Here is a 27,586-nt window from a genome sequence, read left to right on the forward strand (position 1 = left end):
TAGGGGAGGGATAGTCAAGGAACAAGAACACGAAGCTGCTCCAGTCACAGCCGGCTTTTGCTACTTGACCACGTAGCGGAATACTACAAGTGTCAATCTAGCAGAAGATGAGACGAAGACACGCGTAGTAGGCGTAAAAGTGAAATAGGCAAGTGACCTCGAATAGGTACGTGGAAAGGGCCTGTGGAGACAGGCGTGTTTGAGGATTGAATTTGCTGCTGCGTGCGGCGGCGAATGAGTGGTTGCGGGGGTTTCGTCGGTGTGGCTGCTGGGTAGTTTTGGCGCACTACGGACCGCTTGAAACAGCTGCCCTCCCTGCGAGCCAGCGCATCTGACGACACGCGCAGCGCTAACTGCGCGCGGCAGCACTCCAGCTCGCGTGCGCTCGCTCTTTGCCTTCAAGAACCATCGTGTGCACTCGCCAGCAGAGCCATAGAGCCCGGACGGCCGCTCAGCTCCCGCAATCGACGGCCTTCTCCAGCTGCCAAGCATAACGGCGAATGGCGCGCTACACCGCTGACTGTGCTTGTGCTTTTCGCGCCGACGACCTCCACCTCGATCACCTCCAGCTGCCGGCAGCATCACCCTCGCTCGCTGCATCCCTATCCGCTTCCCAATCCTACCCAAGTCGCGCAGGCCGCGCGCCCCCACCCAAATGGCCGGAGATCCGCAGAGCGGTCCACTGATGGACCTGGAGAAGGAGCTGTCATGCTCGGTGAGTGAGAGTCAGGACGCAGGGGCACGGCCGGCGGATCCCCCAGCTTCTTCATTCCGCGCACCCCGCCAGCACGGGCGCCCCTCGCTCTGCCCACGCGCGCGCGCACGCATTGCTAACAATCCTGCGAATAGATATGTACCGACGTGCTTTACCAGCCGCTGACGCTGCTCGACTGCCTGCACACCTTCTGCGGCGCCTGCTTGAAAGAATGGTTCTCATGGCAGGCCCAGAGCGCCACCACTGCCCACCCGTACACCTGCCCGTCATGCCGCGCCTCTGTGCGCGCCACCCAGCCCAATGCCACCGTCACCACCCTTCTTGACATGTTTCTACATGCAAACCCGAGCCGTGGCAAGACCGACCAGGAGAAGGACGATATGCGGAAAGTGTACAAGCCCGGCGATAATGTGTTACCGAAGCTACGCAGGAGACGGCATGACGACTCAGACGAGGACGACCGCCGCATGCTCGAGGAAGTGCGCCTGCTGAGTCTCCAGGAGGTTGGTGTCAGCAGCAGCGGCAGTGACACTCTTAGCCCGCCCACCGAGAGCCGCCGGCGGAACCGTAGCCGTGAACGTGAGGAGAGGCGCCGTAGAGCCAGGGACGCTTCGGCATCAAGGGGTGCTCAGCAAGAGGTTGAGAGGAGCCGCGACACGTCTCCGAGGCCACGTCGCGTGATCGAGCACCAGGCCAGCTTGCGGTCGCTTCTGAGTACATCGGACTTTGATTCGCAAGAGATGGAGGAGGAGATTATGCGTCAAATCAGGGAAGATGGTCTGCTGGATGGCATTGATCTGGAGAACATTGATGCTTCTCAAGAAGAGGAAATCACGGAGAGGATAGCGGCTGCGTTCCGTCGTCGCCAGAGGGAACGCGAGAGGGCTCGATTAAGAGCTAGGCATGACAGATCACGTAGCGCAAGCCATTCCGCTACGCGCCAGGTGGATGGAGACCGGCCCACCAGAAGACCGCGCGCACGAGCAGAGAGTGCTACCCAGGAAGCAGTCCAACAAGCAGCACAATCCCAATCCCAGACCCAGCTCCAGCCTCAGTCCCAGCCTCAACCGCAATCGCAGTCAAATTCGCACTCTCGACCGCCTGTCTCTCGTCCGCATCTATTTGAGGCTGTCAATGGCGGATCCCGGGAAGGATCGCGAGTTCGGTCCTCAAGCCAGGATAGCAGTCGTTCCGGGCGCCGCCATAACCACAGAGGTCTGTCAATTGACTCAACCAGGCCTGCGGTCCGTTCTGCGACAGATCTCACAAACCGGCCACAAACCACGCAGGAAGGAAATGCAATAGAAAGACAGCGGCCAACTCAGAATGACCGAAGGGTGACCGATCCAGAGCGTACTGTCCGCGCATCGGATGTTATGCTCAGTAGGCAGCAAGCAAATCACTCTTCTGAAAACTCTCCTCGCCGAGCTGTATTCACTTCAGAGATGTTCCACAGCCCGCCATTGAACACACCGGCGGCTGCCGCCGAAGCGCATGCTAGTCTGCGTCAGTTTCCTGGGCTTAGTTCGCGGCATGCGGTTGCGAACACCCCTGTGCTCGCACCCGTGCGACGTCACAATAGCTCAGACTCTGGAAATTTGAATGCAAGACCTTCTTCGTCCGGCAATTCTGGTCCACGACCCACGTACACTGAGCCATCAATATCGTGCAATCGTTGTGGTAAGCAGCATCTCGAGTACTCACTGCACTACAACTGCCGAAAATGCAATGATGGCAACTTTAATCTTTGCTTGCGGTGCTATCGTCAAGGATTAGGCTGTAAGCACTGGTTTGGGTTTGGCTCTAGAGCGTGGGAGAGATACGAACGTAGAGCTCCTCCAGGTGGCTATCCCCCTGGCCATGATCATCCTCACTCCCTTGCAGGGCGCCGTTACATTAAGCCACGAAAAGATCCTGTGAGCTCTGGCCCTGGTGATACGCTTTTAACGGAAGAGGATCCATCTCAGCGCCTCCAGGCCGGTGTCTTTTGCGACATCTGCCTCTCGTTCTCCAATGGTTGCTATTGGAAATGCGACGTCTGCAATGAGGGAGCTTGGGGCTTCTGCAACGGTTGCGTAAATCAAGGGCGACATTGTACTCACCCTCTGCTCCCTCTCCAGCATCGGCCTTCCGCGTCGGGAAATAACAGCAGCTCAGTGCCTTCTTCGCCCGGTTTGACATCTTCATCTCAGCCTCCAATCACGCCCAAGTCCGCCTCATTAATTCGCGGGCCCGGCACCTACACGCTCGCAGGTCTTCTTTTCCGTCCTTTGACTTTCAGTACTCTCTGCGACATATGCACATACCCGATCCCACCCTCACACACGCGATTTCACTGTCAAATATGTAACGCAGGCAACTCTGATATATGCACATCGTGTTACCACACACTTGTGGCTTCTGGTCAGATTCCTCCTGAGGATGGGCAAAACGGGTGGCGTCGCTGCCCACACAAACATCGAATGGTGGTCATCGGCTTCGAAGACAGAGACTCTGGCCAGCGACGCGTTGTGACGCGAGATTTGGTTGGCGGTCTAGCCATGAAAGATAACGGACTAATTAAGGATGCCTCCGCAACCACCACCGATAAACCCGGTATACCGGTCGCCGTGCAAGCTGCTCCTCCTCCACCTGACCCTGCAGCTGCTGGTGCAACGAGCCCGGTAGACGCACCGCATGCGTGGAGATGGAGGGATACGGACGGTACCATCAGGAAAGCGAGGATGCGGACGGGACTCTTCCGATCGAACTCGGCGTCGTCCGCTTCGTCAGTCCAGAGGGAGAATAACAATTCCAACTCCAACACTTCTTCCGCCGCCACCACCGCTGCCAATAACAGCAGCAGCAATGGCGGCAGCAACTCCAATGCGAATTCTACAAACAATTCCAGCGGCACCACCAACAACAGCAACAGCAATGCCACCAACAACGGCGCCGGTCTCGTCCTGAAGAAGAAGTTCCCACCCGATGGCGGTTTGGGACTGCGCGCTCTCGCACTGTGGAGCTACTGGCCACAGGAGGGCGTGCGGGATGAGTTGATGTTCCCAAAGGGCGCAGAGATCAGGGAAGCGGAGGATATCAATGGAGATTGGTTTTGGGGGGTTTATTGCGGGAAGAAGGGATTGTTCCCTGGAAATTACGTCAGGGCGACATGAGGAGTTTGAGAGAGTATTTGCGTTGAAATGGCGAGGAGTGCGGAGTTTGCGGGCATGCATCGCGTTTTCTCTTCTTCATGATGCTCGTTCCATGTTCTTTGGGAGATGAAGAGATCGGAGGGTTTTTAATTAGGACGGTCCTAATGAGTGGCACGGTGACATGTGGATGAACATGGACAGGAAAGGACCTTAACGATTTGATGTTATGAGATTTCTTGCTGGTTTCCTGTTTGTTTTTCTTCTCTTCTTTTTCTGGTATTTTCTTCCACTGATGCTTCCCGGAGAGTGGCAGTATATATGTAAAGTGTCACATTGATGATTATGAACTCTTGGTACGATATCACTTAGGCATAAGTCTAGCATATTTACAGGTAGCCTTTAACAAAATGCGTGTTGTAACGCAGTGAATAGGTGTTAGTTAAATGGAGGTCTTCATTTAATCATCAGCTAAGGTGTGACGCCACTACCGCTTCATTCCCTCATTTCGCCGTTCTTTCTCCTTAAGGGACTCAAATGATGCAGCCAATGAGATCATACGGCAAACATGTACAAGGATTTTCAAGACCATTGGCTCTTTGAAAAGAGAAAATATTGAAATGTTAAAAAGAACCAGCTGCCTCTAGTGCCTAACTCTCCTTGCGGGTGATATCGGCTGCAAGGGTGGTTTGTGCAATGTAATGAAAATTTACGGGATTCTTCTATGCTTCCCCTGGCTTGTGTGGTCAATTGATCTCCCGTCTGCCGATGCATCATCCCTTGATAAAGAATGAGCACATTGACTCAGGAATCTGGTAATGACGCCGGGGTAATCACCAGTCAGTTAGTCTTCATCAAGCGACGATAGAGCATTCAGGCAGTTTCTTTGTCTAGTGTACTCTTGAGATCGACGGTAGCATTTGCGTCAGTAACGTGCTCCAATAGCTTACGTAGAACTCTGAATGTCGGTTCGAAAGGATTTCGTCATAGGTTTCACATAAGAATCGCGAGCTAGTTGATAGCCGAAAGCATCCACGGACTGACTGTAGTTTAGCCGACTCAGGTCTGTCCCACAGGCCAGTAACGTTCTGGTGAGTCGATCGGGAAGGCCGCTCCCCCACTTCTACGACTTTTCCTTGCGTGGTTAGGATGGCGTCTAGCTACTCGGGAAGCTTTTCATACGATTTCAGTTTTTCACTTTCGTTTTCCGGAGGCCACATGATCGTATCGACTTACTCTCTGCTACCAGAATCCCTGAACTCCCGGGCTAATAGTTCTATATTGATATGAATAAAGCTGAGAGGACCTTGCTGCTTCTATTGGATTTTCAGATAGGGTTTCAAGCCACAATTACGGATTCAGGAATTTGCTGAGATGGGACGCGCGTCGGTTTGTAAGAGCTGTTGGATTACTCTTCAAGGTATCGGTATGGTCGATAAGGCGGAAGTCAAGGGATGCTGGAATCTTTAACGGCCTTCAATTTCACCGAACACGTTATCCAGCTTGCATGAGAAAGTTCATCCAGGGTGCTCATCCCATGGCCAATACTGGGCTGAAATTATCATTTAATAATCCAGAAAAGGCAGTCCAAAAGTACGACATGTGATTGTCAATAGTCAGTGTTAAGATAAACTTTAGCTGTGATCGTATTGTATTACGTATTCCTGACTTCTTAGAACCCCACTGACCCGAGACGTTTAAATCGCCTTGGCTCATGTTTACTTCAGAGTCGGTATTGGTTTGGGCCTCGGACGCCGTAAAGAGGCCATGGCGGCACTTTTATCGGAACGGTTGGGAATTCTGATAGTCATCCAATCGTTCAAAATTTCAATGTGCCGGATTCGCCTTTGAAGAATTGAGAGATTGTGGCCAGCATCGGCCTGGGCAACTTCGTTGCAGGTCCAGATGATACCAGAGATTGGTTTCAACTCAGTCGTCGGCTGAGGATCTGCTGTCTCTGCGGCTCCGCTCTTCAATCTCGCCGCTCTCTTCTCTCTCGCTCCTGTGCCCTCCGTTTTCCATGTCTTCATCCTCATCCAGTTGATCGACCTCGTCACCCAGCGGGCTCTCTCTCGGATCCAGCAGATCTAGATCCTCCAGCAGCGTCCTCGGCGGCAGCTTCCACAGACTCGTCGCGCAAACCCGATCCTTCATCAACAGATCATCCACAAACTGGTCCATGTAAGTCAGGGTAAACCCATCCCTCATCCTCCTCTTCAATTTTCTATAATCCGCCAACAATGGTTCCAACGTCTGATAAATCTCCACCGGCTCCCACGCCAACCGGATATAGAAGGCCGCCAGCGCCCTCAGATACTTGAAATCGCCCTTCACGCCAGGTGCCCTCCCCTCATCGTCCTCGCCCTCGCCTTCCCCTCTCTCCTCATCCTCCGGCCAGTTCAGATACGCCAGTATGATCTCCTTCTCGGGCACGAGCTGCAGCAGCTTGAAGGCCAGGCACAGGAACGGGGTCGGTTTGCCGAGGCCGCCGTACGTGCCGCCGACGAAGGTGAGCTCGGCAGCGCGGTCGCACAGCGTCGCCGCGTTCAGGCCGAAGCACTGCTCCTTCCAGTAGTACGACTCGGTGATGCGGTCTCGCACGGCTTTTTCGAACAGCAGCGCCGGGTTCTGGCCGCGAATCAGCGCGCCGCTGTAGCCGCGGTCGTCGAGGAGCGCTTTGGCGTCCGCTTGGTGGGTCGCCATGTGTGCTTGCGGGAGAGAGCGGTGCGCGTTGGTTGCGCGTGGGAAAACGTAGGTGAGTGGATGCGGCGCGGTGCGGGCGGTGGGAGATGGTTCTTGAGGCTGATTGGTGCGGGCCGGTAAAGCGGGAGAGGCAATGCGTCTGGCGCTAAGGGAATTGTAGCGTGAGCGAGCGTGGAATGAGTGGCGGCGCAAAAAAGCTTCGTTGGAGAGCTTGCGGAAGAAGCGCAGCTTTAGCACGGGCCTCGGGCGGTGACAGGCGCCAAGCGTTGTAGGGCTGAACGGTTGTGTGCCTGAGGCATCAATCTCCCAATTTTTCCAGGCGGGTGGGAAAATGCACGCAGAATTGCGCCACGATCATCATTTCACGCGTTTCGTTAATCTCAATCGCTGCCAATAAGTGCCGACTATTTTTGGCGGCGAAGATGATACCCGATATGGCGGCTGCCACTTGGGGCGTCCGGATCATGCCGAGCGAGCACAAGCGAGATCTTGGAAGTACCAAGCCCCTTTTATCTCGCCTTCAAGAAAAAGATGCCATGTATTTGCTGCGCTGGCAAGTGGTCAGGGTGAGAAGCTGGCATTTTCGGGGCAGGCGCCCCTGAGTAACTGGTTGTGGAGATGGTTGTGATGATCGTGGAGACGGAGACGATCCACCGCCCGGGGGCTTTCTCAACGTCCGCTGGAAATGCCGCAGGCCCAACTGCTGGGCAGCAGAGACGCCTTCGGCGAGTCGCGCGCTCGGCTGGCTGTGCCGTACAAGCGCCCCGGATAGTAAGCGCCAGACTTGCCAAAGCGCACGCGGGCAAGGCGATCCCTGTATCGATAGCGTTGCCCGGCGCAACCATCGCGTGTCCAAGGAAGCAGTCGGGCTGTGACGATGACGAGGGTGCACATCGCGCCGCACCGACACACAGACGCGTCAATCCGTTGCGCATCACTTCCACCGCGACGTCCGAAATATCGTGAGAGATGGTGTTGCTCACGGGCGGCCAGGTCTCCATGGCCATATCGTCTGCTATAGGTGCGTAAACACCGCTTCCCACCACCACCCGCACGGATCTCCTAGTCGTTGCACAAGCCAATTTGCTGACCCCGCCTTGCAGTATTCATATTCACATTTCTACTTTTCCTCTCTGGGTACATTCTCCAGCAGCAGACCGTACGCGGCATCCAGGAAGCCATCAAACCTCGCCTTCCTCAACCTACAAAATCCGTGCCGGAAGAGCCCTTCAACCCAAATGCAAGGCTCGCGAGAGTGCTTGGGTCCCGCGATCCGAAACATGAGAAGTTCATAGAAGAAACGCAGGTAGACTGGAGAAGACTGGGCTATGTGCAGCTGGTCACGGACCATCGCGATGTGTGCACTGCCGTCATGCAGTTCGCGGAGCTGCATCGAGAGAAGAGCCCTGCTACCCGGGTTCTGATGTTCCCGAGGGCTTGGATCGAGGACGAAGAGGAGGAGGACCCCTACCTCGACACCAGTAGGAGACTACTGAGGGCAGCCGTGAGGAGGTACAGAGTGGTTCTCCGCCCAGTCGACCCTATCATCAAGGGTATGTGGTGCTACTTCCCGAGAGAGCCGTCTGTATCGCTGACATTTGTAGACTCGGTCCCTCCGAAGTATTCTCTCGCCAGCTTCTTTTCTTTAATCGACTTCGATCGGCTCCTCTATCTTGCGCCATCCGGCGTCATCATTGACTCTCTGGCTATGGATGCCCTCCTGGCCTTCTCTCCCTCTCAGAGGCTTGCAGCGCTCCCCGAGGATCCTACAGCATCCCGAATCTCAACCAACTTCATGCTTATGCAGCCGTCCATGTCGACCTTCAGGAAGCTGTCGGCCGCACTCGGCAAGGACGACTTTAGCGATCAAGAATTGTTCCAGAAGCACTTCGAGGCCTCGACGTCTTTGTTGCCGCCGACGGCCGAGGCCGAAACAACACTGTACTACGAATCCCCCGAGCTGCGGGCTCTTGACGACGCCGAATCGTTCAACTCGACGCAATTCTTGACTACGACGGCATACGTACGGCTTGCCGATCCCGAGCTCCCCGGGCCCGAGTATGATGTGCCGTACGGGCAGATGGTGCAGCTGCGGCCGAAAGAGGACGAGGCCAGGTGGGTTTGGGAGAAGCTGTACTCCAAGTTTCGCGGAAACCGAATGGACGTGTGCGGGCTCGACTTGCTGATGGCCAGCAAGCCCAAGGTTGCAGCAAAGACCGAAGACGGAGAGACGGTGACGCAGGAGGAGCTCTGAGTGCGGGGCAGGTTACGATGTTTATGACTCTGTGCAATGCAAGGTGCAAAATATGGGTTTAGGATTCGGCGTCTGGATGGATTGGGACGGCGCCCCGGAATAGCGAGCGAGTGGATGTAAGTAATCAAGTACAGCTTCGCAATGAATGCATGAGGGCTCAGCCAAAGACGTCAGCTTTTTTATTGTCATTCGCTCGCTTGATCCGGCGCAGGGCGGTCTCAAAGCCGTTGCGCGCCGGGCCGGTTGCGTCGGGCTGGGCCTTCACATGAAGCAGCAGCACGTCAACAGTAAATCACCCTGGGGCGTAGAGGCTAGTGTGCCCGACAAAGCGCACGGCCAGCGCCTCTGGGAGTCAATCTCGAGGCGCATCGACCGCCCCGTGCGCAACGACGGCGAGCGAGTGCCTGATTTGGAGCAGGCCTCAAAGGCCGTCTGTTTGTTGTCTCACCCTGTCTCATTTCAGGCGGCCCTGGCCGCGGGCCTACTTTCACCGCCGGCCGTGGCACTGGGCGGGCGACGGCCAGCAGCAGCGCCGGCGCGCAGCGGGTGATTGCTGCTGGACTGCCTTGGCAGAGGTTCGCTTCTTTGTTGCAGGTCCAAGGGCATCGGGTGACGTCGTGACGCAGCGGGCGGAGCGCAGCGGGAAAGCCAGGGCGGGCGGGCGTGCGGGCGACGCGGGATGTTGGCGGCTGCCGACACGCCCTCTCAGCACGCCGTTGCGGACGAGTATTATTAGCCTGCGCGGGCGATTGGCGACTGCGATACTCTCGATGCGCAGGCCGTGCAAGAGCGAGCGTCGATCCCCAAAGCGACCTCCCGTGGCAGATCCCTCCGCTTCGAGCCTAGGGGCAAGCGAATTACGGGCGCGGCTCCAGGCGTGGCCGTGGTGGCCGGTTCCAGGTGCTTGACCTACGCACTATTCCCTTACGCTCGCCCTCCAGCAGTCGACCAGCGCAGCAGCCCGCTCGCCCCTCCCTCTCGCAGAGCAGCTGCCTTCTCAATCCTCCCCCCCGCCGCGGCGCCCCCACGACCACTCCTTATCCTCACTCGCGCCCTGAGGCCTGCCCGCCAACACCGCCCCTGCCTTCACGACCTCGCCGACTTGCGTGTTGTTCTGCCGCCGCCGTCGGGCATTCCTGTCTCGACTGCCCCCCGGCCTGGGCCCCTCTGCTCCCTTGCCCAACCGGCCCGCGTCGTGCGTGCGAGCGACCCGGCACGCTCCCCATCGCAGCGAGCGCTGCGCCTCACCAGCATTGCAGTTCTGCCTGCCTGCTTTATATCAGCCCAGCCCCCAGCCTGCTTCCGCACCCCGCACAGCAGCCGGCTGAACGCGACTAGGATCGGCGCCAGATCCACCTTGCAGCACCTTTGGGTTACGGCACCTCCCCGGGCAGCTCCTCAGGCTGGGCAGGGAATTCCAATTGCCCTGGGTTCGATCGCGGCGCATACTTCATGCCGACTCTAGGCTTCTTGAAAAAAAAGAGGACGAAGGACTCGTCTGGTTCTCGGGACCTCGACGCCGCCCCGTCTTCCCCCGTCAAGGAAAAGGACACCCATTCGCCCATCACCCCCACCGTCTCCAAGACCGGCTCCGACCACCAGGCACAGCACGCATCCCTATCGCCGGGCCCCTCCGCCTCGCACACCTCCGGCCACGCCCCTCAGGACTCGCTGACGCAGAACACTCGTCCCGCCGAACCTATGAACTCCTCTCAGCCCTACGCGCAGCCGTACGCGACCCCGCAAACTAGCTCCCAAAGCCCGCAGCCGTACAGTCCCCAGCCGCAGCACACGCACAACCTGCCCAGCATACAGAATCTCATCAACCCCGCCAACGGCACCGACGCCTCGCGCTCCTTCAATAATGCCCAGGAGAAGACAATGGCCCAAAACGGCAGCGCTGTGACCCCTGCCGGCGGTCAACAGGCCGCGACACCCTCGGTCCGCACCACCAAGGGCAAATACACCCTCAATGATTTCTCCATACAAAGAACCCTCGGCACCGGCTCCTTCGGTCGCGTGCACCTCGTCCAGTCCAAGCACAACCAGCGCTACTACGCCATCAAGGTCCTGAAGAAGGCCCAGGTCGTCAAGATGAAGCAGGTCGAGCACACAAACGACGAACGCCGCATGCTGCAGAAGGTCAAGCACCCCTTCCTCATCACCCTGTGGGGCACCTTCCAGGACTCCAAGAATCTGTACATGGTCATGGACTTCGTCGAGGGCGGTGAGCTGTTCAGTCTACTACGAAAGTCGCAGGTATGGCGCCACCTGTCTCCATCCCGCCCCCATCTCGTTTTGAGCTGACCCGATCTCCAGCGCTTCCCCAACCCCGTCGCCAAGTTCTACGCGGCAGAAGTGACGCTAGCACTCGACTACCTGCACTCGCAGAACATCATCTACCGCGATCTCAAGCCCGAGAACCTGCTGCTGGATCGTCATGGCCATCTCAAAATTACGGATTTTGGTTTCGCGAAAGAAGTGCCCGACATTACTTGGACGCTCTGCGGTACGCCCGACTACCTCGCGCCGGAAGTCGTCGCATCGAAGGGTTACAACAAATCTGTTGACTGGTGAGTTTGCCCGGCTTTCGCGAGGGAGGAAGGAAGGCAGATGAGCTAAGAAACGCAGGTGGTCACTCGGCATCCTGATCTTCGAAATGCTGTGCGGTTTCACGCCATTTTGGGACGGCGGCTCGCCAATGAAGATCTACGAGAACATTCTGAAAGGCCGCGTCAAGTACCCACCATACGTGCACCCGGACGCGCAAGACCTGCTGCAGAAGCTCATCACGCCCGACCTCACGAAGCGGTTGGGTAACCTCCACGGAGGCTCCAAGGACGTCATGAACCACCCGTGGTTCGCAGAGGTCACCTGGGAGAGGCTGGCCAAGAAGGACATTGATGCGCCATATGTTCCCCCGGTCCGCGCAGGTGCGGGTGATGCCAGTCAGTTCGACAAGTACCCCGAGGAGACAGAAGCCTATGGAGCAAGCGGCGACGACCCGTACGTTCTCTCCCCCCGTTTTTCGAGGGTTTGTGCTAACGAGCGACAGACACGGTGCTTTGTTTCAGGAGTTTTAGTGTATTATTTGATTCAAGCCTCTGGCAGTGCGCGGCACTGAGACGACGGAGCCTGTCGAGCTCGCAGCTCGGTTGCTTGCCGCGCCAATGGCAGCAGACGAGCTTCTGGTGCAGATAGCCACGCGATGTGTTAGCCCGTGCAGCCCGGGCGACTTCTTGACGAAGTGATGGCGCGTGAAGCATCTTTAGTTTGTTCTTGTTTTCTTGGGCGCGTCAGCGGGAAAGGTAGGAGGCTTCAACAGGTTGGTTATCATGGCCCTGCTGTCCCAGGCTGGCACGCATGTTAGTGTTAGGGCACACATGTTATTTGGGAGGGGGAATGACAGCGGCTGGTCTCATCAGCACGGGAACAGGGGGCATTGGGAGAGTTAAGGGCGCATGGCTGGCTGGCTGCATCTGACTGCCGATTGTACGTTGGAGAGATGATGGATTAGGGGCAGTTCTAGCATTACTCGAGCATCCAAAAAAGTTTGAAAAATGCGCCATGGGCCTCATACAAACACAAGTCTCATGGGCCGTCAGCAGATCACGTGCGAGGGTGAGGACTTGCCCGATGCAGGCGTGCGGCAGTACGCGGCTGGGGGGTCGTCGGCGAATCAAGATGAAACTGGAGCGAAGGTTCAATAGAGCGGCTTTTTCGACTTGACGAGTACGAAAGGGCGACCCTGTAATACGTGCGTCTACGTATGCGAGTCGGACGGGGGGTGGTAGCGAATAGGCGGCGGGGATATGAGAGCTTGGAGCAGGAGTGTGGCTGTGAGCAGTCGAATCTGATGCGGCGCCGCACACGATGGGACTTGGACGGCGCTTGCTCGGAAAGCGTTTGCTCTAACATCCTACTACTGCGCGCATTCTCGGGACGGCTCACATGTATTGATAGCAGCATGTTGTAGCATGGCTGACTGAATTTGCGTCCCAGATCGGCAGAGTCGTCATCGCTGGACGCCGCATCGCATCGCCCGTGGCATCATCGGCGCCGCTAAGCAGGGCTGTGAGTGAGGCTTGGCCCCCGAGTCAGCCTCTTCGCCTCCTGCCTCGCACGACTCCAGCCGCGCAAGAAATACCAAGGAGTCGCGGGCTTCGGTCGACTTCTTATGAGCGGCATGCTAACGATATGACGGTGCTATGGTTCGGCAAAACAAACAAGCGGCGAAAGGAGCCCGCACACGAGCCAGAAGGACGAGGGAGTAGTCCTCATCAGCACCATCACCACCAGAGCTCCCAAAATAGCAACTCTGCTCCCGGACGACATCATCACCCATCGCACTCGCAACCTGCCATACCGCCCCGGCCTGTCTCCTCGCAAGGCCAGCAAACCCAGCTCGCACTGCCATACCGGCCCGGACCTTATTCTCGCCCGCCGCCTGAATCTTCCCCCCATCTCCACGCGTATCCGCCTGAGGCCCAACATGGCGGCTACTACTACCATCCCTCGCAAACCACCTTGACGCTCGTCGAGACGCAGCCGTCGCCGCCCCTGGTGACCGTCTCCCCGCCGTCGGCGTCGTCGAATTCGACGCGCCCTGTGTCGTCGCCAGTTCCAGGAGGAGGAGCCCAAGCTCCATCGCCGTCGCCGTCGCCAATGTACCATGCGAACTCGAGCCCGGCCTGGCTTCCGCCGCCGCAGCCTGGCGACGGGCCGTATCAGCAGCATCATGCTTACCATTACGGTCAAGACGCCAGCGCTGCGGCATCGCAGACCTTAGTAGCCTATCAGCCGTCGCCCCCGCAGATGGCTGGCCAATGGGGCGCGCAGCAGCCTCCTGCTCCCCCGCAAGCTTTGCACCATTGGGGCCCGCCGCCGTCGCCATCCCCACCCATGCAGGTGGTGGTTCATCAGGAGCAGCAGCCGCAGCAGCCATCACCGCAAGGCTTCAACGCGCGCGTGAACGGGGCGCTGCGGAAGCCCGGCAAGCTGGCGTCGCAGTCGCTGGGCAGCATCAACGAGAGCTACAAGCAGAAGAAGCAGCTAGCGTCGCAGTCGGTCACGAATCTGAACGACGGCCTGCAGCGGCGCCAGAAGATGGCGTCGCGGTCGGTCAGCAATCTGCAGGACCGCGGAAACCAGTACATGGCCCACACGGTGGCCCTGTGCGATTTGATCTCGTCAAAACTGGATCAGATCATCACTTCCATTGACGACGAGGTCTTCAGCGGTAATGAGCAGGAGCTCGGTAGGTTATATTATTATTTTTTTGCTTTTTCCTGATAAGCATGCAATTGACGAATCATGTCGCTGACGTTTTTGGCAGTCATATACGAGCACCCTCCGGAGCCGCATCAAAGCTCCCTGGATGTGTCAAAGGGCAATAATCAAAATATTGCCGCTGTCGCATCCTATAGCAATCATTTCAGCAAGGTTTGGCTTTACGCGAACTCGCGCCTGCCGCCGCACCTACCACCGCTCAAGGTGTACATGCCGACCTGGCCACTGCTGTGCCTGGCCGCGCAGTACTCGGAGAAAGTGTACCACAAGCCGGCGCCCGGCGATGCCGAAGCCGACGAGAGCGAGACGCACGTCGAGCCGGACTGGCGGCAGGGCACCAAGGCCATGGTGATCAAGAGCGTGCCCGTCGACGACATGAACACGATCGTCTTCGCCATCCGCGGCAGCGCGGGCTTCATGGACTGGGCCGTCAACTTCCGGCCCGCGCCGACGACGCCCAAGGGCTTCCTGGACGACGAGGGCAACCTCGTGCACTCGGGCTTCCTGTACGTCGCCCGCAAGATGGTGGCGCCCGTGGCCGCGCGCCTGCAGAGCCTGCTCCGCAAGAACCCCAAGCGCGCGACGTGCTCGCTGCTCATCACGGGCCACTCGGCCGGCGGCGCCGTCGCGAGCCTGCTATACGCCCACATGATGTCGACGACGGTCTCGTCGGAGCTGAACCAGCTGACGCAGCTGTTCAAGCGCGTGCACTGCGTCACGTTCGGCGCGCCGCCCGTGAGCCTGCTGCCGCTGCGCAAGCCCGAGAACCCGGCCGATCGCAAGTGGAAGAAGAGCCTGTTCTTCGGCTTCATCAACGAGGGCGACCCCGTCGTGCGCGCCGACAAGGACGTCATCAAGAACATGCTCCGGCTCTACGCTACCCCCGCGCCCCGGACGGCGGCTCCTCCGAACAGCAATAGCTGCGCATTAACGAGCATGTCGAGCTTAGCACTTGCAAGCTCAACCAGCTTGCTACCCGGTTCCAACAGCGGGAAGAAGCAGCAGAAGAAGAAGACCAAGTCTAACAGCTGGTCGTCGGCATCCGGTGGCAGCACTAACCCTTCCAAGCCTCCCCCGCCGACATGGAACGTCCCGCCGGGCGTTCTGAGCTGCGCGGGCAGGCTGATCCTGCTGCGAGACCGCCCCGGCGCGTCGAATCCGCCCAATCCGCTCGGCGAGCTAAACGTCGAGGCATGCACCGTCGCCGACGAGGAGCTGAGGGCCGCCGTGTTCGGCGACCCCATGTGCCACATGATGAAGCTGTACGCCAGGCGGATCGAGGTGCTGGCGACGAGGGCGGTCACGGCGGGGGGGATGGATTTGAGGTGATGGGTTGGTGGTAAAAGGGACAAAAGAAAAAGGGGGGAAGAGAAGGATCGTGGATTGATTCTTTTTCATTTGGGCGCGTGGTGGAGACGCTCGAAGGTATGTGGTTTCCTTTTGTGGCGCCTATAGCGCCGGGGCTTGTCAAAGAAGCTTTTTATTCGCGTGCGTGCGGGTGTGACGGCGGGCGATCTTCTTCTGGAATCCTTCGACAGGGACTCGGGTCAGGCCGAGAGCTCGGGACACAAATAAGGGAAAAGAGGGGGGAGGGAGGGAGGCGGCAAATAATCACCACATCACATCCAACAACCGTGGCAAGAGGCCGCCGCCGCCGCCGCCGGCGGACTTTACTCGCAAAATGAGATCGGCGGGCCTGGCCTGAACACACTCGTCGGGGGTATCGGATATTCATTCCGTGAGCCGCGGGGGGGAAGTATTGCTTATCGCCACGAGCGCGCGCACTCCGAGACGAGACGACAGGTCGGGGGTCTTGCGTTGGATGGAGGGGGGAAGGTAGGGACGGGTGCGGCGTGTCGGTGCTGTGTGCCGGACTGGGAGAAGGACTGCTCTGAGCTGAAGCAGGTAGGCGAACAGTGGTAAGGTAGGTGTTTTGGGGCGCAGAAAAGTTGATTGTGAAAAACATGAGCCGGATTGCTCGAGCTTTAGATGGGATAAGGCTGAGCTGGATCAAGGCGTCATGAGGAGGATTAAGATACCAATATGTTTTTTTCGTTGGAAGGGACGGAGGAGTCTTCTAGGGGGGTTCGCTCGCGCTACTCGTTTGAGTCGGGTGTATTGGAAGATGTAATGCATACTGTAACTTCGTATACATATTTTTTCCTTGCTGAATTCGGGTCGGGGCTGGCTTGGAGGTTTCCTGTCTGTTTCTTCCAACAATACACTTTCACTTTCTCCTTTTCTCTTCTCCTTTTTTCCTTCTCGAGGTAGTGGCGTCGGTGAGGAAGGGGGATATCGAGATATTGCGGCCTTCGCGCTGTACTAATGGTCCTTGGGGTCTGGTTTATGGAATGTAGTTCTAATAATATGAACTTACCGCCCACTCTTCTCAAGTGATAATACAAGAGCTGAACGTCACAGAAGGCGATTTGAGGAGGTGGATGTGAGGTTTTCTCAAGTGTTTGAGAGTGATGGTTCTGGACTTGAATCCGCGTGGAGGCTGGTGACGCTAGAGTAGTACGAATGGGGCCCAGTTGCATGGAAAGGGAGTATGGCGAGGGGGGACGCTGGGATAAAAAGTTTTTCTTCGTTCTCCATTTAATTTGTTATGGTGGTAGACTGGATATGGGGGGTGGGTTTGGTGCAGCATATCCTGCCGTGAATAGGTTCTTTGTTCGAAAAATCTGCGAGCCTTGGTGAAACGTGTGTGTCGTGAAAGGTTATATAGGACGCATGTAGATCAAGGTAGACTGATGTAACAACATGGTGTTCTGAACGAAATTTGAGCTGTGTTAATTGTGCCGAAAATTAGCTCAACATACACTGAACCAGAAAGAAAAGGTACTACGCTGTTGAAACTTCACGAACTGCTTCAGTGACATAAAGACCCGGAACTTGGGCTACAAGAGTGGGCTGAAGACTTGTTGGTGCCTGAGCTGTGCGGACACTTTCTATTGGAGAGCCACGCCCACCGCTCTCCGTAAAGATGGCCGATAAAAAGAATCAATCAAAACCGTAGCAATAGATTACATCAAAGACTGCTTTATGGCGCGTGGAGTGGGCGGGTGTAGTGGACAAAATAGACCACCGGGCTGGACGTAGATATATTGGCGAGCTTGGAGGACAGTGATAATACAAATTAATACCGTGGTATGAAAGGACTTGTGAATTCTCGGTAGCTACCTCTTACACAGATATTAAAGTATATGGTCTGAAACTGCCGATGGCTTTACCTTTTAACTAATGAAGTGATTTCAATAATATTGGCAGCCTTTATAGCAGTGTTTACAGTGTGATTAGATCAGTAACATCCTGGATGCGATGAAAAATGCTTCGAACTCCTTACAAAACAGAACACCGTTGAAGTATGCGAAGATATAGAAAGAAGGAGAGAGGGAGAGAAAACAAGGGTTGGATACCATTCACTCGCTCGCTTTGCTCGCTCGCTCCACAAGTTCTATATCAGACGACCAGAACACCAACGGCAACGACGACTTACAACTACAACTACAATCCAATACTAACGACAGTACGAACGATATCATCTGTCAAACTCCCAAACCACACTCCCCACTAATGTTTCCTCTCAACCCACACCCCCTTTATCTACTAAATCGAAAAACAAAAAAGGCAGGCTGCTTCGTGTACAGGGAGAAGAAAATAAGAAAGAAAGGGGCGTTACTGTTTTTATACATTTATGCCTTTCTAATGGATCATCATCCACCAATCGCCTGCATTCACCGCTACCACCACCCAATTCCTGTCTCTTCCGGTCTCCTCTCTGTCCTCCCATCATCCCATCATCCCACAGACACAATTTCCAACCAATCACCTGGAATCATGCTACACAAACCTCACCTCCTGGAACAAACTTGCCCTAACCTGTAGAATGGCGATGATCTCGAGCACGAACTCCTGCAGGATGACCACGTTGGTCAGGACGTGGCCGAGCGTAGCCTCGCGAATCTCATCGACATCTTCTTTCTTCTCTTCCCACCTCCAACTAGGTGCCCGCGAACGACGTGATTGGTGTTCGTGTTGCGGGATGTTTAGGGTGACGTTGCTAGTGTTGGTGTTGTCGGGAACGTCGTTGCTCTCGGCAGCCATTTCGTCGATAGGCATCTCGGTGGGCAACTCGGGGAAGGGCTCGCTGTGCAGCATTTCGTCCTCCAGCGCAGGGAAAGCTTCCGTGTCGCCATTGGAAGTGGATTCGGTAGCCGTAGCGCCATTGCTTTGCTGCTGCTGTGGCTCGGCGGCGGCGGCGGCACTATCCGTGCTCTTAGCCTCCGGCGCATCGCCATCCTTCGCGTCCTTCTTCGCTCCTTCTACCCCTGAGTCGGCGGCAGTGGCGGCGTCTGCTGCCCGATCCACCTTTGCGCCGTCCTTCTCCGCCTCGCCCTTAGCTCCCTCCGCCTTTCCTTCATTTTCCTCCGCGACCTCCGTCAGCGGCTGTTCCTTTGGCAGCGCCGGCAGCGCCTTATCCATCAGATTCTGCTGTTGGAGTTTCTTCTTCCTTGCCTCCGACATCTGCAATGGGAACCTTATGACCTTCTTTAAGATTTCGGCATTCGCTGCATCATTCACATCATTCAGCACTGTGGATGTGAGGCTTGGCCTGCGGGGATCAGGAATGACAATCGGCGGCTTCACCGGACTGACTCCTCTCGCGCTACCCCTGACCGGCGACCTCGACGTCGATGGATGTGGACTCGGGCTCAAGCTCGGCGCGTCCAGACGGGGCTGTTTGGGCGCGGGTGAAAGGCGGACCGTTGGCTGAATAGTGTGCGCGCGGCCACGTGGCGATTGAGAGCGAAGCGGGCTGATGGTGCCTTCGAGCATGTTCTGGAACTGTGGTGTCCACGAGCCGGGGCCGGTGGGAGCTTCGCCGTGCGAAGATTTGGGCGGACCTAGTGGCGTTGGTGGCGGGAAGTTGGCAGTGGAGCGCATGGCTTCGTTGAGTTCCTCGTGCACACGGAAGGCCTGCTTGCGGTTCGCAACGTGCTGGTTGAAGTCCGGTATCTGTTCGCGCAGGCATTCAATCTGTTCTTGGAGGTTGTTGAGGGCAACCATCAAGGCAGGGGCGCCATGGGGGGTCCATTTAGGTTTGCGGCGGGCTCGGAAGACATCCTTGAGGTCCTCGTCTTCATTGTCGAAGTTCTCGTTGGGGTTGAACTGGTAATTCGTCGGCTCAACAGCAAGCCAGCCCTCCAATCGCAGATTAGGGCATGTCGCAAGATTAACAATAGCTTCTGTAAGGTTAAGGTTCGTTTCGACATTGTTCGTGAAGAAGTTAGAAAGGATGCCCATCAAGGACTTGAACAGGGCGTCTCCAGCCGTCAGGTGGTGAATGGTGGATTCCTTGCGTATTTCCGCGTGGAGGTAATCCACAGCAGCTTGGTTCGGGAGGTTCAATCCGTGAAGGGAGAGGTGTTTCATCGAGCAAGGGTGAGCTTCCAAGAGGTTAAGAACATCCTTCAAGAAAGACTCGTACTCTCTGTTGATATCGGATCCAGGAACCATGTTCTCAGCGAGGTCGAGGTAGCTCTCAATCTCTGCATGCAAAGCTCCAACAGTCCGGAGGGGATCCTTGTTGTGAACTTCCGTGACATTGACAAGCGTTCCAGTGGCGTACTTGTGGTTTTTGCTGAGGATTGTGGAAACCAATTTCAACGCAGAAGCAACCGTCTGGTGATTCCGTGACTGGGTGCAGTTCAAGAGAAGATCCACCAGGTTGAAAAGAGACGGGTTGAGCTCTGGTTCCTTGTCATTGGGCTTGGAGAGCAGCATGAGGGTCGACCTTCGTTTCTTGACGCTTCTCGATCTCGGACGGCCGGCTTGCTCATCTGGGAGGGCCAGCAGGTAGCGCAGAATCATATGGACGAGTTCTGGGTGGTCCAGCGCATCGAGGATGCGCCTTAAGTAATTGAGAACGGCAACGGCGGATCCACCGTCCACGTCGGAGGACTCAAAGAGGGATGGGTATCTATCAGTTCATTAGCAGTACATAGCCACGCTAGGGCTGTGGAAGCTTACAGTAGTTGCTGCAGAAAGAGAACCTGGAAATGATCAATCAAAGTTTGCCTGACGTCGGGCGATCTGCAATGCTCAAGCACGTCCTGCCAGAACGCCAAATAAGACAAGAACGTATCCATGTGAAGCTTGAAGTCTTCCGAAAAGACATTCTCGGAATCGTTGATGGCCTTCTCGACTTCGGGATAGTCGGACAGCTGAAGGATGATGGGCAGATCGTCCTTGGGGTGGACGATGGACAGCTTCCTGCTCAGCTGACTGTACAGCGCACCGAGACCGCTTGCCATGAGGGTAGCCAAGTCGCTTTCGACAATCCACTGCTCCAGGTCGTGCGACTTTGACGACGTCTCGAAGATGTACAGCAGGCCGGTGCGGGCGAAGTCGCCGATGCGGCCTTCGTGGTGGACGTGGTCGATGAGCTGGTAGCAAAGGGGGAAGTCTTCTTTGCGGATAACGCCTGCGAAGCCGACCTGCTGCACCATGCCGCCGTCCGAGTCGACCTTGCCCGTCGAGCTGAACCACACGGGCAGCAGCTCCGGCTCCAGCCTGATCTTGGCGGCGATGCCGAACAGCAGCTCGACGATCTCGGCATCCGTGTCCTCGCCGACGACCAGGCTCTGGGAGCTCGCGATGCGCGAGATGAAGGACATCAGGGCCTCGGCGAAGCGGCCGTTGGCCAGGAAGTCCTCCTCCTCGCTGTCAATGAGGGCGCTGAAGAAGCCCACCGCCTCCCTGACCAGGGCCTCATTGTGCGACGTGGCGGCGATCTTTGAGATGGCGGAGAAGATGTGAGAGCTAGCGGCAAAGGTAAGACAGAGGTGCGGCGCGGGCGAGCGCGATTCTTCGTTGAGGATGGCTGTCAGGCGTTGGAAATGGGAACGGAGGGAGTCCAGGGCGGGCCAGTCGCCGGCCAACTGAGCCGACTTCTGCCATGTTTGCTGCACGGCGGTCAGAAAAGAGCTTGTGGAGAGAATGCAAAGGGGCAGCGCACCAAGATCTGGTTATAGACGCGCTTGAAGCGGGCCAGGCGCTGCTGCGGGTCGTTGGCGGTCGAGCGTCGCTTCTGCGCGCCAGAGCCACCGATCAACCGCGTCCACTATGGCAGAGAGGGTCAGCAGAGTCCTGGGGCACGCGGGGAGAAGCCGTCGGGAGGCCGTACAAAGTCCATGGCAGCTGTGTATTCATGGTGTTGGGAGGTTGACGGAGCGGTCCACGCGTCGGCCGGCGTTTCAAGCGCAAACAGCTGGACGCGGGCCGCCGGTGGTGTCGGAGCGTCAGTCAGCTCCCGCCGTGGTGATGATCACCATAAAATTCAACAACTTTCAAAACACAGGAAATGCATCAATTTCACCGCCTCTCATGCTGGGTATACACTAGGGCCACACACGCCGCCTCCACGCCGCGCAACTCTCTCCCGCCAACGCCCGAACAAGCTCTGCACCCCCTCACCGCCCGCCATGTCGTCTACAACACCCCTGCCTACTGCTTCTTGAGCGCAGCGTCCAGGTGCCACTTCATGACCTTCTGAAACGCCGTCTTGCCCTCCTTCTCAATCACGTCACCATGGCACGGGATCATGCGTTCAAAGTCCCACGAGTTGATCCTGGCCACGCTCTCGTTGAATGCTGCCCGGTCGGGCTTGCTGGCCATATACCACAGGAACCTCCTGTGGCCGATGGCCTCGCCTTGCAGGTTCGTGAACAGAGAGAAGAACTTGGTGAGGAAACCCGGCTGGGCGTCACCGAGCCTGCTGTGCTGCTCGGTCGCAGGCATGTTGAAAATAAGGTCGGCCTGAATCAGCGTCTTCGTGGGCTTGTGGTTGAAGACAATTTCCTTGTTGGCGTGCGCGTGGACATATTCGTACTCAAACTCGGCGTCGAACTATTGGCCCAGTTAGCTGCTGTGCGACACGCACTTCGGAATGGGCAAGTCATGCGTACCTCGGGGTCGACCTTGATCTCGTGCTTCTTGCTCGGCTCAAACACCACGGCAAAGGGCACGTTCTCGTTGCTCTGCTTCTGGCGCTTCTCGGGAAGACCCTCGGGGCCCAGGACCTTTGCGTTGGGGTACTCCTTGTACCAGGGTCCCAGGAAGATGTGGTGCTCATAGTCGAGGGCAGTAATGTATTTGACTTCGCCCATCGAGTCTACCTTGCTCTTAAGCTCCTCTGTGAGCGCCGTTGGTGAGAAGACGGCGAGCGCTCCATTCTGCATACGAACTGAGCGTGAACCTAAGTTAGCATGGCAAAAGGTAAACTCAAACAAGAACTAACGCACCAATTGTGCCTCTGCCGCCGATCTTGATACGACCATAGCGAAGGAAAGGTGCGGAGCTGGTGACGATGGTGCCGGGCACGACCTCACGAATGACCGTGACAGCTTCCGGATTCGACGGAATGAGCTTTGAAGCCATGGCTGATATTTTTGTTGAGAGAAGCGGTTCGATTTGCAAACTAATAACGGCGGATAGGCTATGGTCTTTTTATGCATATAACTACTCGAGTCGCATCGGAACGGGGTCTGGGGAGATCCGAGTCATGGAAAGGCCTGGAACGGGTGTGGTTTGGAAGAGCTCGGAGTTAAAACATCATCATTGTCAATGACAAGGATTACGGGCGTAGCCGCAGCTACCTTCGAGCTGTTCATGATGACGTATGCCGCTCGACCGCCCCTGCCGAGCCGTTTCGCCGACCCTTAAACGGAAAACGATACCATGTAACGGCGAGAGGCGGGTCGAAGCGAGCATGCAAGTCAGAATATGCAGGCGAACTCAAATTGCATCTGATGGGCGTTCCTGCGTGGCTGTGTGGCTCAGACCAAGATTACTCAGACCCCTGAACGTACGTATAAGCATCGTCAGGTCGCGACTCACGCGACGCGCGCATCTGGACTGTTGAAACTACTAATCAAACGGCCGAGTTGGTCGCGGGAACGGAGACAGAGCCTTCCGCCAAGCCATGATTTGAATTTTACCCTAGCTCTCTGCATTGCCTATTCGGAGGTGGTGTGAGCAATTCTGTCCGCTGCTTCTCTGCATGCGTAAAGGCTGCTGAGCCCCTGCGGAGCAACCGCGGCCGGAGATGGACATCCGTCTGAAAACACCGAAACGTGAATCGTCCGTAGGATTCCATTGTCTCAGAGCATGCGGTTGTGCATCCTCTTTGTCGCTTCCTTCTCGGGATGACCGTCTCATCTGATAAATTTCCAGCAACGACGGCTCATATGACCATCCGTCTTTTTGGAATGTGTGCGCCATAGACCTTTCAGCAACATCATCTCTCGTTCTCAGCGCTAAGCTCAGCCATCAAGCCTCCCTTATCCCTCTTCTTGCTGTCTTCCTCTAACTTCCCTTGAATGTATTTCGTGATTGTTTGCACTTTGCTGAGTGCCACGTTGTTGCACTGCAGGATTGCCAAAGGGTCGACAGGTACGCCTCCATACTTTGCGATCTGGCAGATCTCGCCAAATTTGTTCATCGTGATGATGATCTCGCCTTCGCGCACCTGCTCTTCCGCCGCCGTGGCGTCCACCAGCATCGTTTCTCCGTTGTTGTAGTACGAGAAAGTGACACAGAGCGGATGGTGCAGCATCGAGAGTGGTACAGGCTCGCGCTCTCTCGGGCTAAAGACCGTCACCTTCTCTCCTTCCACAGCGATGTCCGGGCGGCGGAAGTGCTGCAATGCGGCGATGATGGCGATGCAGGAAGCATCGATGAGGTTCCCGTCGTGGTCGAGGATATTCACATCGGCGCGTACGGAGAAGCATTTCGAGCCGGCGACGATGCATAAGGATTCGGTGTCGAGGGCGCCGCTGCGGCGAATGGCCTTTTCGAGGATTCGCGAGAGGATAACCTCAGCCTCCGTCTGCCTGTCTGTATGTTCAGTTAGGGTGTTTGCGGCTGGGAAGCGGGTGTGGCATGCAGCGGTCGACGTACCGGCCTACTTCGAAGGCGGGCGAGGCCATTGGTGAGAACTCGGTGCTGATGTTGAAGACACCATCGAATTTGCGGTCCGCGAAAGGTGCCGTAACATCTGCGGAGACGCGAACCAGTATTCTAGAGGTAGCGTCAGATCTTGTTACTGGCAGCAAGGCTGGGAAACGCACCTAGTCTTGCCCAAACGGACATCAGCAACGCCGTACTCATCGCCGAAAGTCAATTCAAGGTCGCGGAAGGCGTCGAAGGCGCGGCCATCGAGGCGAATGTTTTCGCCAAGGGCCTGGAGAATGAACTCGCGCTCATTGAGCGAAAGTTCCGCTTCACGAGGCATGATATCGGGAAAAACAGCGGGGTGAGAGGTTGTTTGCGCAGCTCATCCAAAACTTCTGGGATCGCGCCCGCAGAGTGACGGAGCTTGCCTTGGCGCGTCGGCGAAAAATCCGCCGATCTCCTTCCTTGGCGCCTGCCGCTCGTGCATTTCGCGGCGGCGCGCAGAGAGCTCAATCAACATCACCACCAACTGTCGTCCCGCACTCTCCCCGCACCATGACTACCGCCCACAGACCCACGTTTGACCCGGTACGTACAACTACCCCTAACTTCACGATAGGCCATTGTTAACAGTGCCCGCAGGCTCGCGGCAAGGATGCCCTCCGTGGGCCAGCCTACCACCAGCGCCTGCTCCCGGCGCATATGACCCTCAAAACCCGCCAACCGGGTCAGGGCGGTGTCGCGGATGAGCAACGTGATCTGCGCGCAGAGCTTCTCAAGGCCGAAGCCGCACACTTTGCCAAGAAGAAGGGCGTCCCCGTCCCCAACGACGATGATGACGATGCGCCCACCACGGCGAAGCGGCAACTGGAAGATGCACCGGCAGAAGATGGCATGGAAGAAGACGAGACACCGGAAGCGAAAAGACGTCGACTCATATTAGAAGAGGCACGGGACGTAGATGCGGATTCAGATGGCTCTAGCAGCGAAAGCAGCGATGAGGAGGAAGATGACGACGACGAGGAAGACGAAACGGCTGAGCTGATGCGCGAGCTGGAAAAGATCAAGCGGGAGCGGGCCGAGCAAAAAGCCAGGGAGGAGGCTGAAAAGGCCGAGCAGGAACAGGAGGCCCGCGAATTCGAAATCGCCCGTGGCAACCCTCTACTCAATCCTAAGGACTTCAACGTCAAGCGCCGCTGGGACGACGATGTGGTCTTCAAGAACCAAGCACGCGGCGTCGATGATAAGAAGCCCAAGGAGTTCGTCAACGACCTTCTCCGCTCCGATTTCCACAAGCGCTTCATGGTAAGTTACGATCGTTCCCACGAGAGCTGAACAGCGCGCTGATCATTGATTTTAGAGCCGCTATGTGCGATAGCCCCGAGGAATTTGGTCATTATTTTATTTGGAGAAGCGACAGGCGTTCCGGGTACTCTGCATTTAAGGCGTTTACGGATGGTCCGCAAGTGGCTGTGCCTGGTAGTCGAGGCACGAGCCACACCTTTCAGCTGTACAAGGGTCATAGTGGCTGCCAGCTTGCGCCATTACAAGCATGCAAGCTCTTTCATGCGTATTTGGCGCAATTGCTCGGATGTAAGTGGAGAATCAATAATTAGTCCAAACAAAGGCATCCACTATCCAGTAAGTTGAGTGCCGTTCGTCGCGAAGATGATTGTGAAAGCCATTTCTTTGGGAACCTACCGTGGGGTTATCGGATGATGTAACCACGCTGCCCCTCACTCGCCCGTGTTTCTGCGTTATCAGCGATCAGCACCTATCCTCAGCGGAGGAGAGCCTTGTCCAGTGGAAGCGGCACGGCAGCCACAAATTGCATTACCAGGTTCACGCCTTCATCGTCATGGCGCTGCTCCCTTCCCCGCTTGGACCCTTCTCTGGCGTGAGGATGGTCTGGCCAGGCCCGAAGCACGCAAGCGCGGGTGGCGTCCGCAACACTAAACCTGGCAATGCTCGGTCTTCAGCAGGGACAAAACAAGTGCGGGGATACATGGGGTCAATCTAGCTGAAAGCTATCCAACAATCGACCGTGCTTCCACCATGTGGCTCACTATTGCATGCATTAGTCCGAGACATGAGTACCATCCCAGCTGAGATGCATCTGATTTACCCGATGTGCTTGCGACATCCAAACCTGATCGTGATCTAATTCTGCTATATAAATGCCGTCCCGTTTCCTTACATCTCTTAAAGAGACAGACCCCTTCCCTCAAATCAGAACAAATATATCCTTTTTTTGAAAAGAAAAAAGAAAGCAAAGAGACATCAAATCAATACAATGGTAAGAGCCTTTCCACACCAAACGTCGACACAAACTCACCACTTCTCATCCAGTCCGACTACGACGACACCTCCCGCTACGGCTCCGGCACCACCAGCGGCGGCCGTGGCTACGGCGACGACAACGACAACGACGACCGACGCACCGGCGGCCTGCGCACAGGGAGCTCCAACGACCGCAGCGCCTACTCCGGCGGCAGCGCCGAGTACGGCTCCGGCACGACCGGCGGCGCGGGTTTCGGCAACAAGACTTCGTCTAGCGGAGGCGGCTACGATCGCGACGAGTACGACAATTCCGGTCTCAGGACGGGCTCGCACGGGGACACGGGCGCGTACTCGGGCGGGAGCGAGCGCTACGGCAGCGGGACGACGAGCGGCGCGGGATTCGGCAACAAGACGGGGAGCTTCGGTAAGAGTGAGGGTGGTGAGGGAAAAGGTGGTGAGTTTGGCCTTTTTTGTTACATCTTCACGGACGGAGAGAGAGAGAGAGAGAGAGAGAGAGTAGAAGAGATGGCGACAAGGAGCGAGTTATGAAGGAAATGAAGCTGACGTACGATGTGCAACAGACTCGACCGTCGGCAAGCTGATGGAGAAGGCCGGCAGTGTCCTGAAGAGCGACAAGCTCGAGGAGAAGGGCACCGCCAAGCGCGAGGCTGCTGGGTTCGGCGGCCACGGCAACGACAGTTACGGCTCGTCTTCGTCGCGGCGCGAGGAAGGCGCGTTCGGCTCGTCTGGCGCTGGTCGCGGCGGGGACGACGCTTACGGCCGCGAGGGTGATAGCTATGGTTCGAGCGCTCGCCGCGATCACGGTGCCGAATCGTACGGCACCAGTCGCCGAGACGAAGACACGTTTGGCCGCGGTGATGGCCACGGCGACTCCTATGGCTCAAGCACTCGCCGTGACGAAACCAGCTCCTACGATTCCAGCCGTCGGGACGACGATGCGTTCGGTTCCTCGCGCACGCAGGTCGAAGACCGCTATGCTTCCACTAACAGCCGCGATAATGACTATGGTCGGACGGATGCCGATCAGGACAGGCAGGAATTGGGCGGGTATGGCTCGAGCGACAGGGCCGGGTATGGGCGGGATGACAGTTATGGTGGTGCTGGCAGGAAGGACGACTATTAGTCCTTGAGTAATCCTTTGCTGTAGAGAAGCTATTCATGAATTTCTTATACCCTGGTGAAATAGTTCGTGTGGATTAGGCTGAAGTGTTGTGTGTGTTGTGCGCCAACGATGTT

At 56.8% G+C, this 27,586-nt stretch overlaps 11 protein-coding genes across 11 annotated transcripts; 7 read left to right on the forward strand and 4 right to left on the reverse strand.

Moving 5' to 3' along the window:
• Positions 1 to 655: 655 nt before the first annotated feature.
• On the forward strand, positions 656 to 2,020 carry LTHEOB_1133 (Ring finger domain-containing protein; the record flags this gene model as incomplete). The annotated part of the gene is made up of 3 exons (XM_035508074.1): positions 656 to 715; positions 850 to 1,576; positions 1,635 to 2,020. 3 exons carry the CDS (start codon positions 656 to 658, stop codon positions 2,018 to 2,020), a joined length of 1,173 nt encoding a protein of 390 aa, XP_035367480.1.
• A 1,157-nt stretch (positions 2,021 to 3,177) lies between these two features.
• On the forward strand, positions 3,178 to 3,870 carry LTHEOB_1134 (Ring finger domain-containing protein; the record flags this gene model as incomplete). The annotated part of the gene is made up of 1 exon (XM_035508085.1): positions 3,178 to 3,870. One exon carries the CDS (start codon positions 3,178 to 3,180, stop codon positions 3,868 to 3,870), a length of 693 nt encoding a protein of 230 aa, XP_035367481.1.
• Positions 3,871 to 5,775: 1,905 nt separating this feature from the next.
• On the reverse strand, positions 5,776 to 6,549 carry LTHEOB_1135 (PRP38 domain-containing protein; the record flags this gene model as incomplete). Its single annotated transcript, XM_035508096.1, has 1 exon — positions 5,776 to 6,549. The coding sequence occupies one exon, from the start codon at positions 6,547 to 6,549 to the stop codon at positions 5,776 to 5,778; it is 774 nt and encodes a 257-aa protein (XP_035367482.1).
• Positions 6,550 to 7,518: 969 nt separating this feature from the next.
• LTHEOB_1136 (Glycosyltransferase family 8) lies at positions 7,519 to 8,803 on the forward strand (the record flags this gene model as incomplete). Its single annotated transcript, XM_035508107.1, has 3 exons — positions 7,519 to 7,570; positions 7,653 to 8,102; positions 8,154 to 8,803. 3 exons carry the CDS (start codon positions 7,519 to 7,521, stop codon positions 8,801 to 8,803), a joined length of 1,152 nt encoding a protein of 383 aa, XP_035367483.1.
• A 1,452-nt stretch (positions 8,804 to 10,255) lies between these two features.
• Positions 10,256 to 11,886, forward strand: LTHEOB_1137 (CAMP-dependent protein kinase; the record flags this gene model as incomplete). The annotated part of the gene is made up of 4 exons (XM_035508118.1): positions 10,256 to 11,062; positions 11,123 to 11,376; positions 11,435 to 11,809; positions 11,859 to 11,886. The coding sequence occupies 4 exons, from the start codon at positions 10,256 to 10,258 to the stop codon at positions 11,884 to 11,886; spliced, it is 1,464 nt and encodes a 487-aa protein (XP_035367484.1).
• Positions 11,887 to 13,468: 1,582 nt separating this feature from the next.
• On the forward strand, positions 13,469 to 15,421 carry LTHEOB_1138 (Lipase class 3; the record flags this gene model as incomplete). Its single annotated transcript, XM_035508129.1, has 2 exons — positions 13,469 to 14,060; positions 14,139 to 15,421. 2 exons carry the CDS (start codon positions 13,469 to 13,471, stop codon positions 15,419 to 15,421), a joined length of 1,875 nt encoding a protein of 624 aa, XP_035367485.1.
• A 2,514-nt stretch (positions 15,422 to 17,935) lies between these two features.
• Positions 17,936 to 21,290, reverse strand: LTHEOB_1139 (Armadillo-like helical protein; the record flags this gene model as incomplete). Its single annotated transcript, XM_035508140.1, has 4 exons — positions 17,936 to 20,075; positions 20,126 to 21,060; positions 21,114 to 21,218; positions 21,282 to 21,290. The coding sequence occupies 4 exons, from the start codon at positions 21,288 to 21,290 to the stop codon at positions 17,936 to 17,938; spliced, it is 3,189 nt and encodes a 1,062-aa protein (XP_035367486.1).
• A 311-nt stretch (positions 21,291 to 21,601) lies between these two features.
• On the reverse strand, positions 21,602 to 22,534 carry LTHEOB_1140 (Glutamyl-trna amidotransferase subunit a protein; the record flags this gene model as incomplete). Its single annotated transcript, XM_035508152.1, has 3 exons — positions 21,602 to 22,003; positions 22,063 to 22,340; positions 22,399 to 22,534. 3 exons carry the CDS (start codon positions 22,532 to 22,534, stop codon positions 21,602 to 21,604), a joined length of 816 nt encoding a protein of 271 aa, XP_035367487.1.
• Positions 22,535 to 23,393: 859 nt separating this feature from the next.
• LTHEOB_1141 (3 exoribonuclease) lies at positions 23,394 to 24,389 on the reverse strand (the record flags this gene model as incomplete). The annotated part of the gene is made up of 3 exons (XM_035508163.1): positions 23,394 to 23,988; positions 24,056 to 24,175; positions 24,226 to 24,389. 3 exons carry the CDS (start codon positions 24,387 to 24,389, stop codon positions 23,394 to 23,396), a joined length of 879 nt encoding a protein of 292 aa, XP_035367488.1.
• A 215-nt stretch (positions 24,390 to 24,604) lies between these two features.
• LTHEOB_1142 (Pre-mRNA-splicing factor cwc15) lies at positions 24,605 to 25,427 on the forward strand (the record flags this gene model as incomplete). Its single annotated transcript, XM_035508174.1, has 3 exons — positions 24,605 to 24,637; positions 24,692 to 25,354; positions 25,410 to 25,427. 3 exons carry the CDS (start codon positions 24,605 to 24,607, stop codon positions 25,425 to 25,427), a joined length of 714 nt encoding a protein of 237 aa, XP_035367489.1.
• Positions 25,428 to 26,342: 915 nt separating this feature from the next.
• On the forward strand, positions 26,343 to 27,473 carry LTHEOB_1143 (uncharacterized protein; the record flags this gene model as incomplete). The annotated part of the gene is made up of 3 exons (XM_035508185.1): positions 26,343 to 26,345; positions 26,399 to 26,783; positions 26,911 to 27,473. 3 exons carry the CDS (start codon positions 26,343 to 26,345, stop codon positions 27,471 to 27,473), a joined length of 951 nt encoding a protein of 316 aa, XP_035367490.1.
• Positions 27,474 to 27,586: the final 113 nt, after the last annotated feature.

The sequence above is a fragment of the Lasiodiplodia theobromae genome (genome assembly GCF_012971845.1).
Source record: "Lasiodiplodia theobromae strain AM2As chromosome Unknown scaffold_3, whole genome shotgun sequence".
In the NCBI taxonomy this organism is placed as follows: Eukaryota; Fungi; Ascomycota; class Dothideomycetes; order Botryosphaeriales; family Botryosphaeriaceae; genus Lasiodiplodia; species Lasiodiplodia theobromae.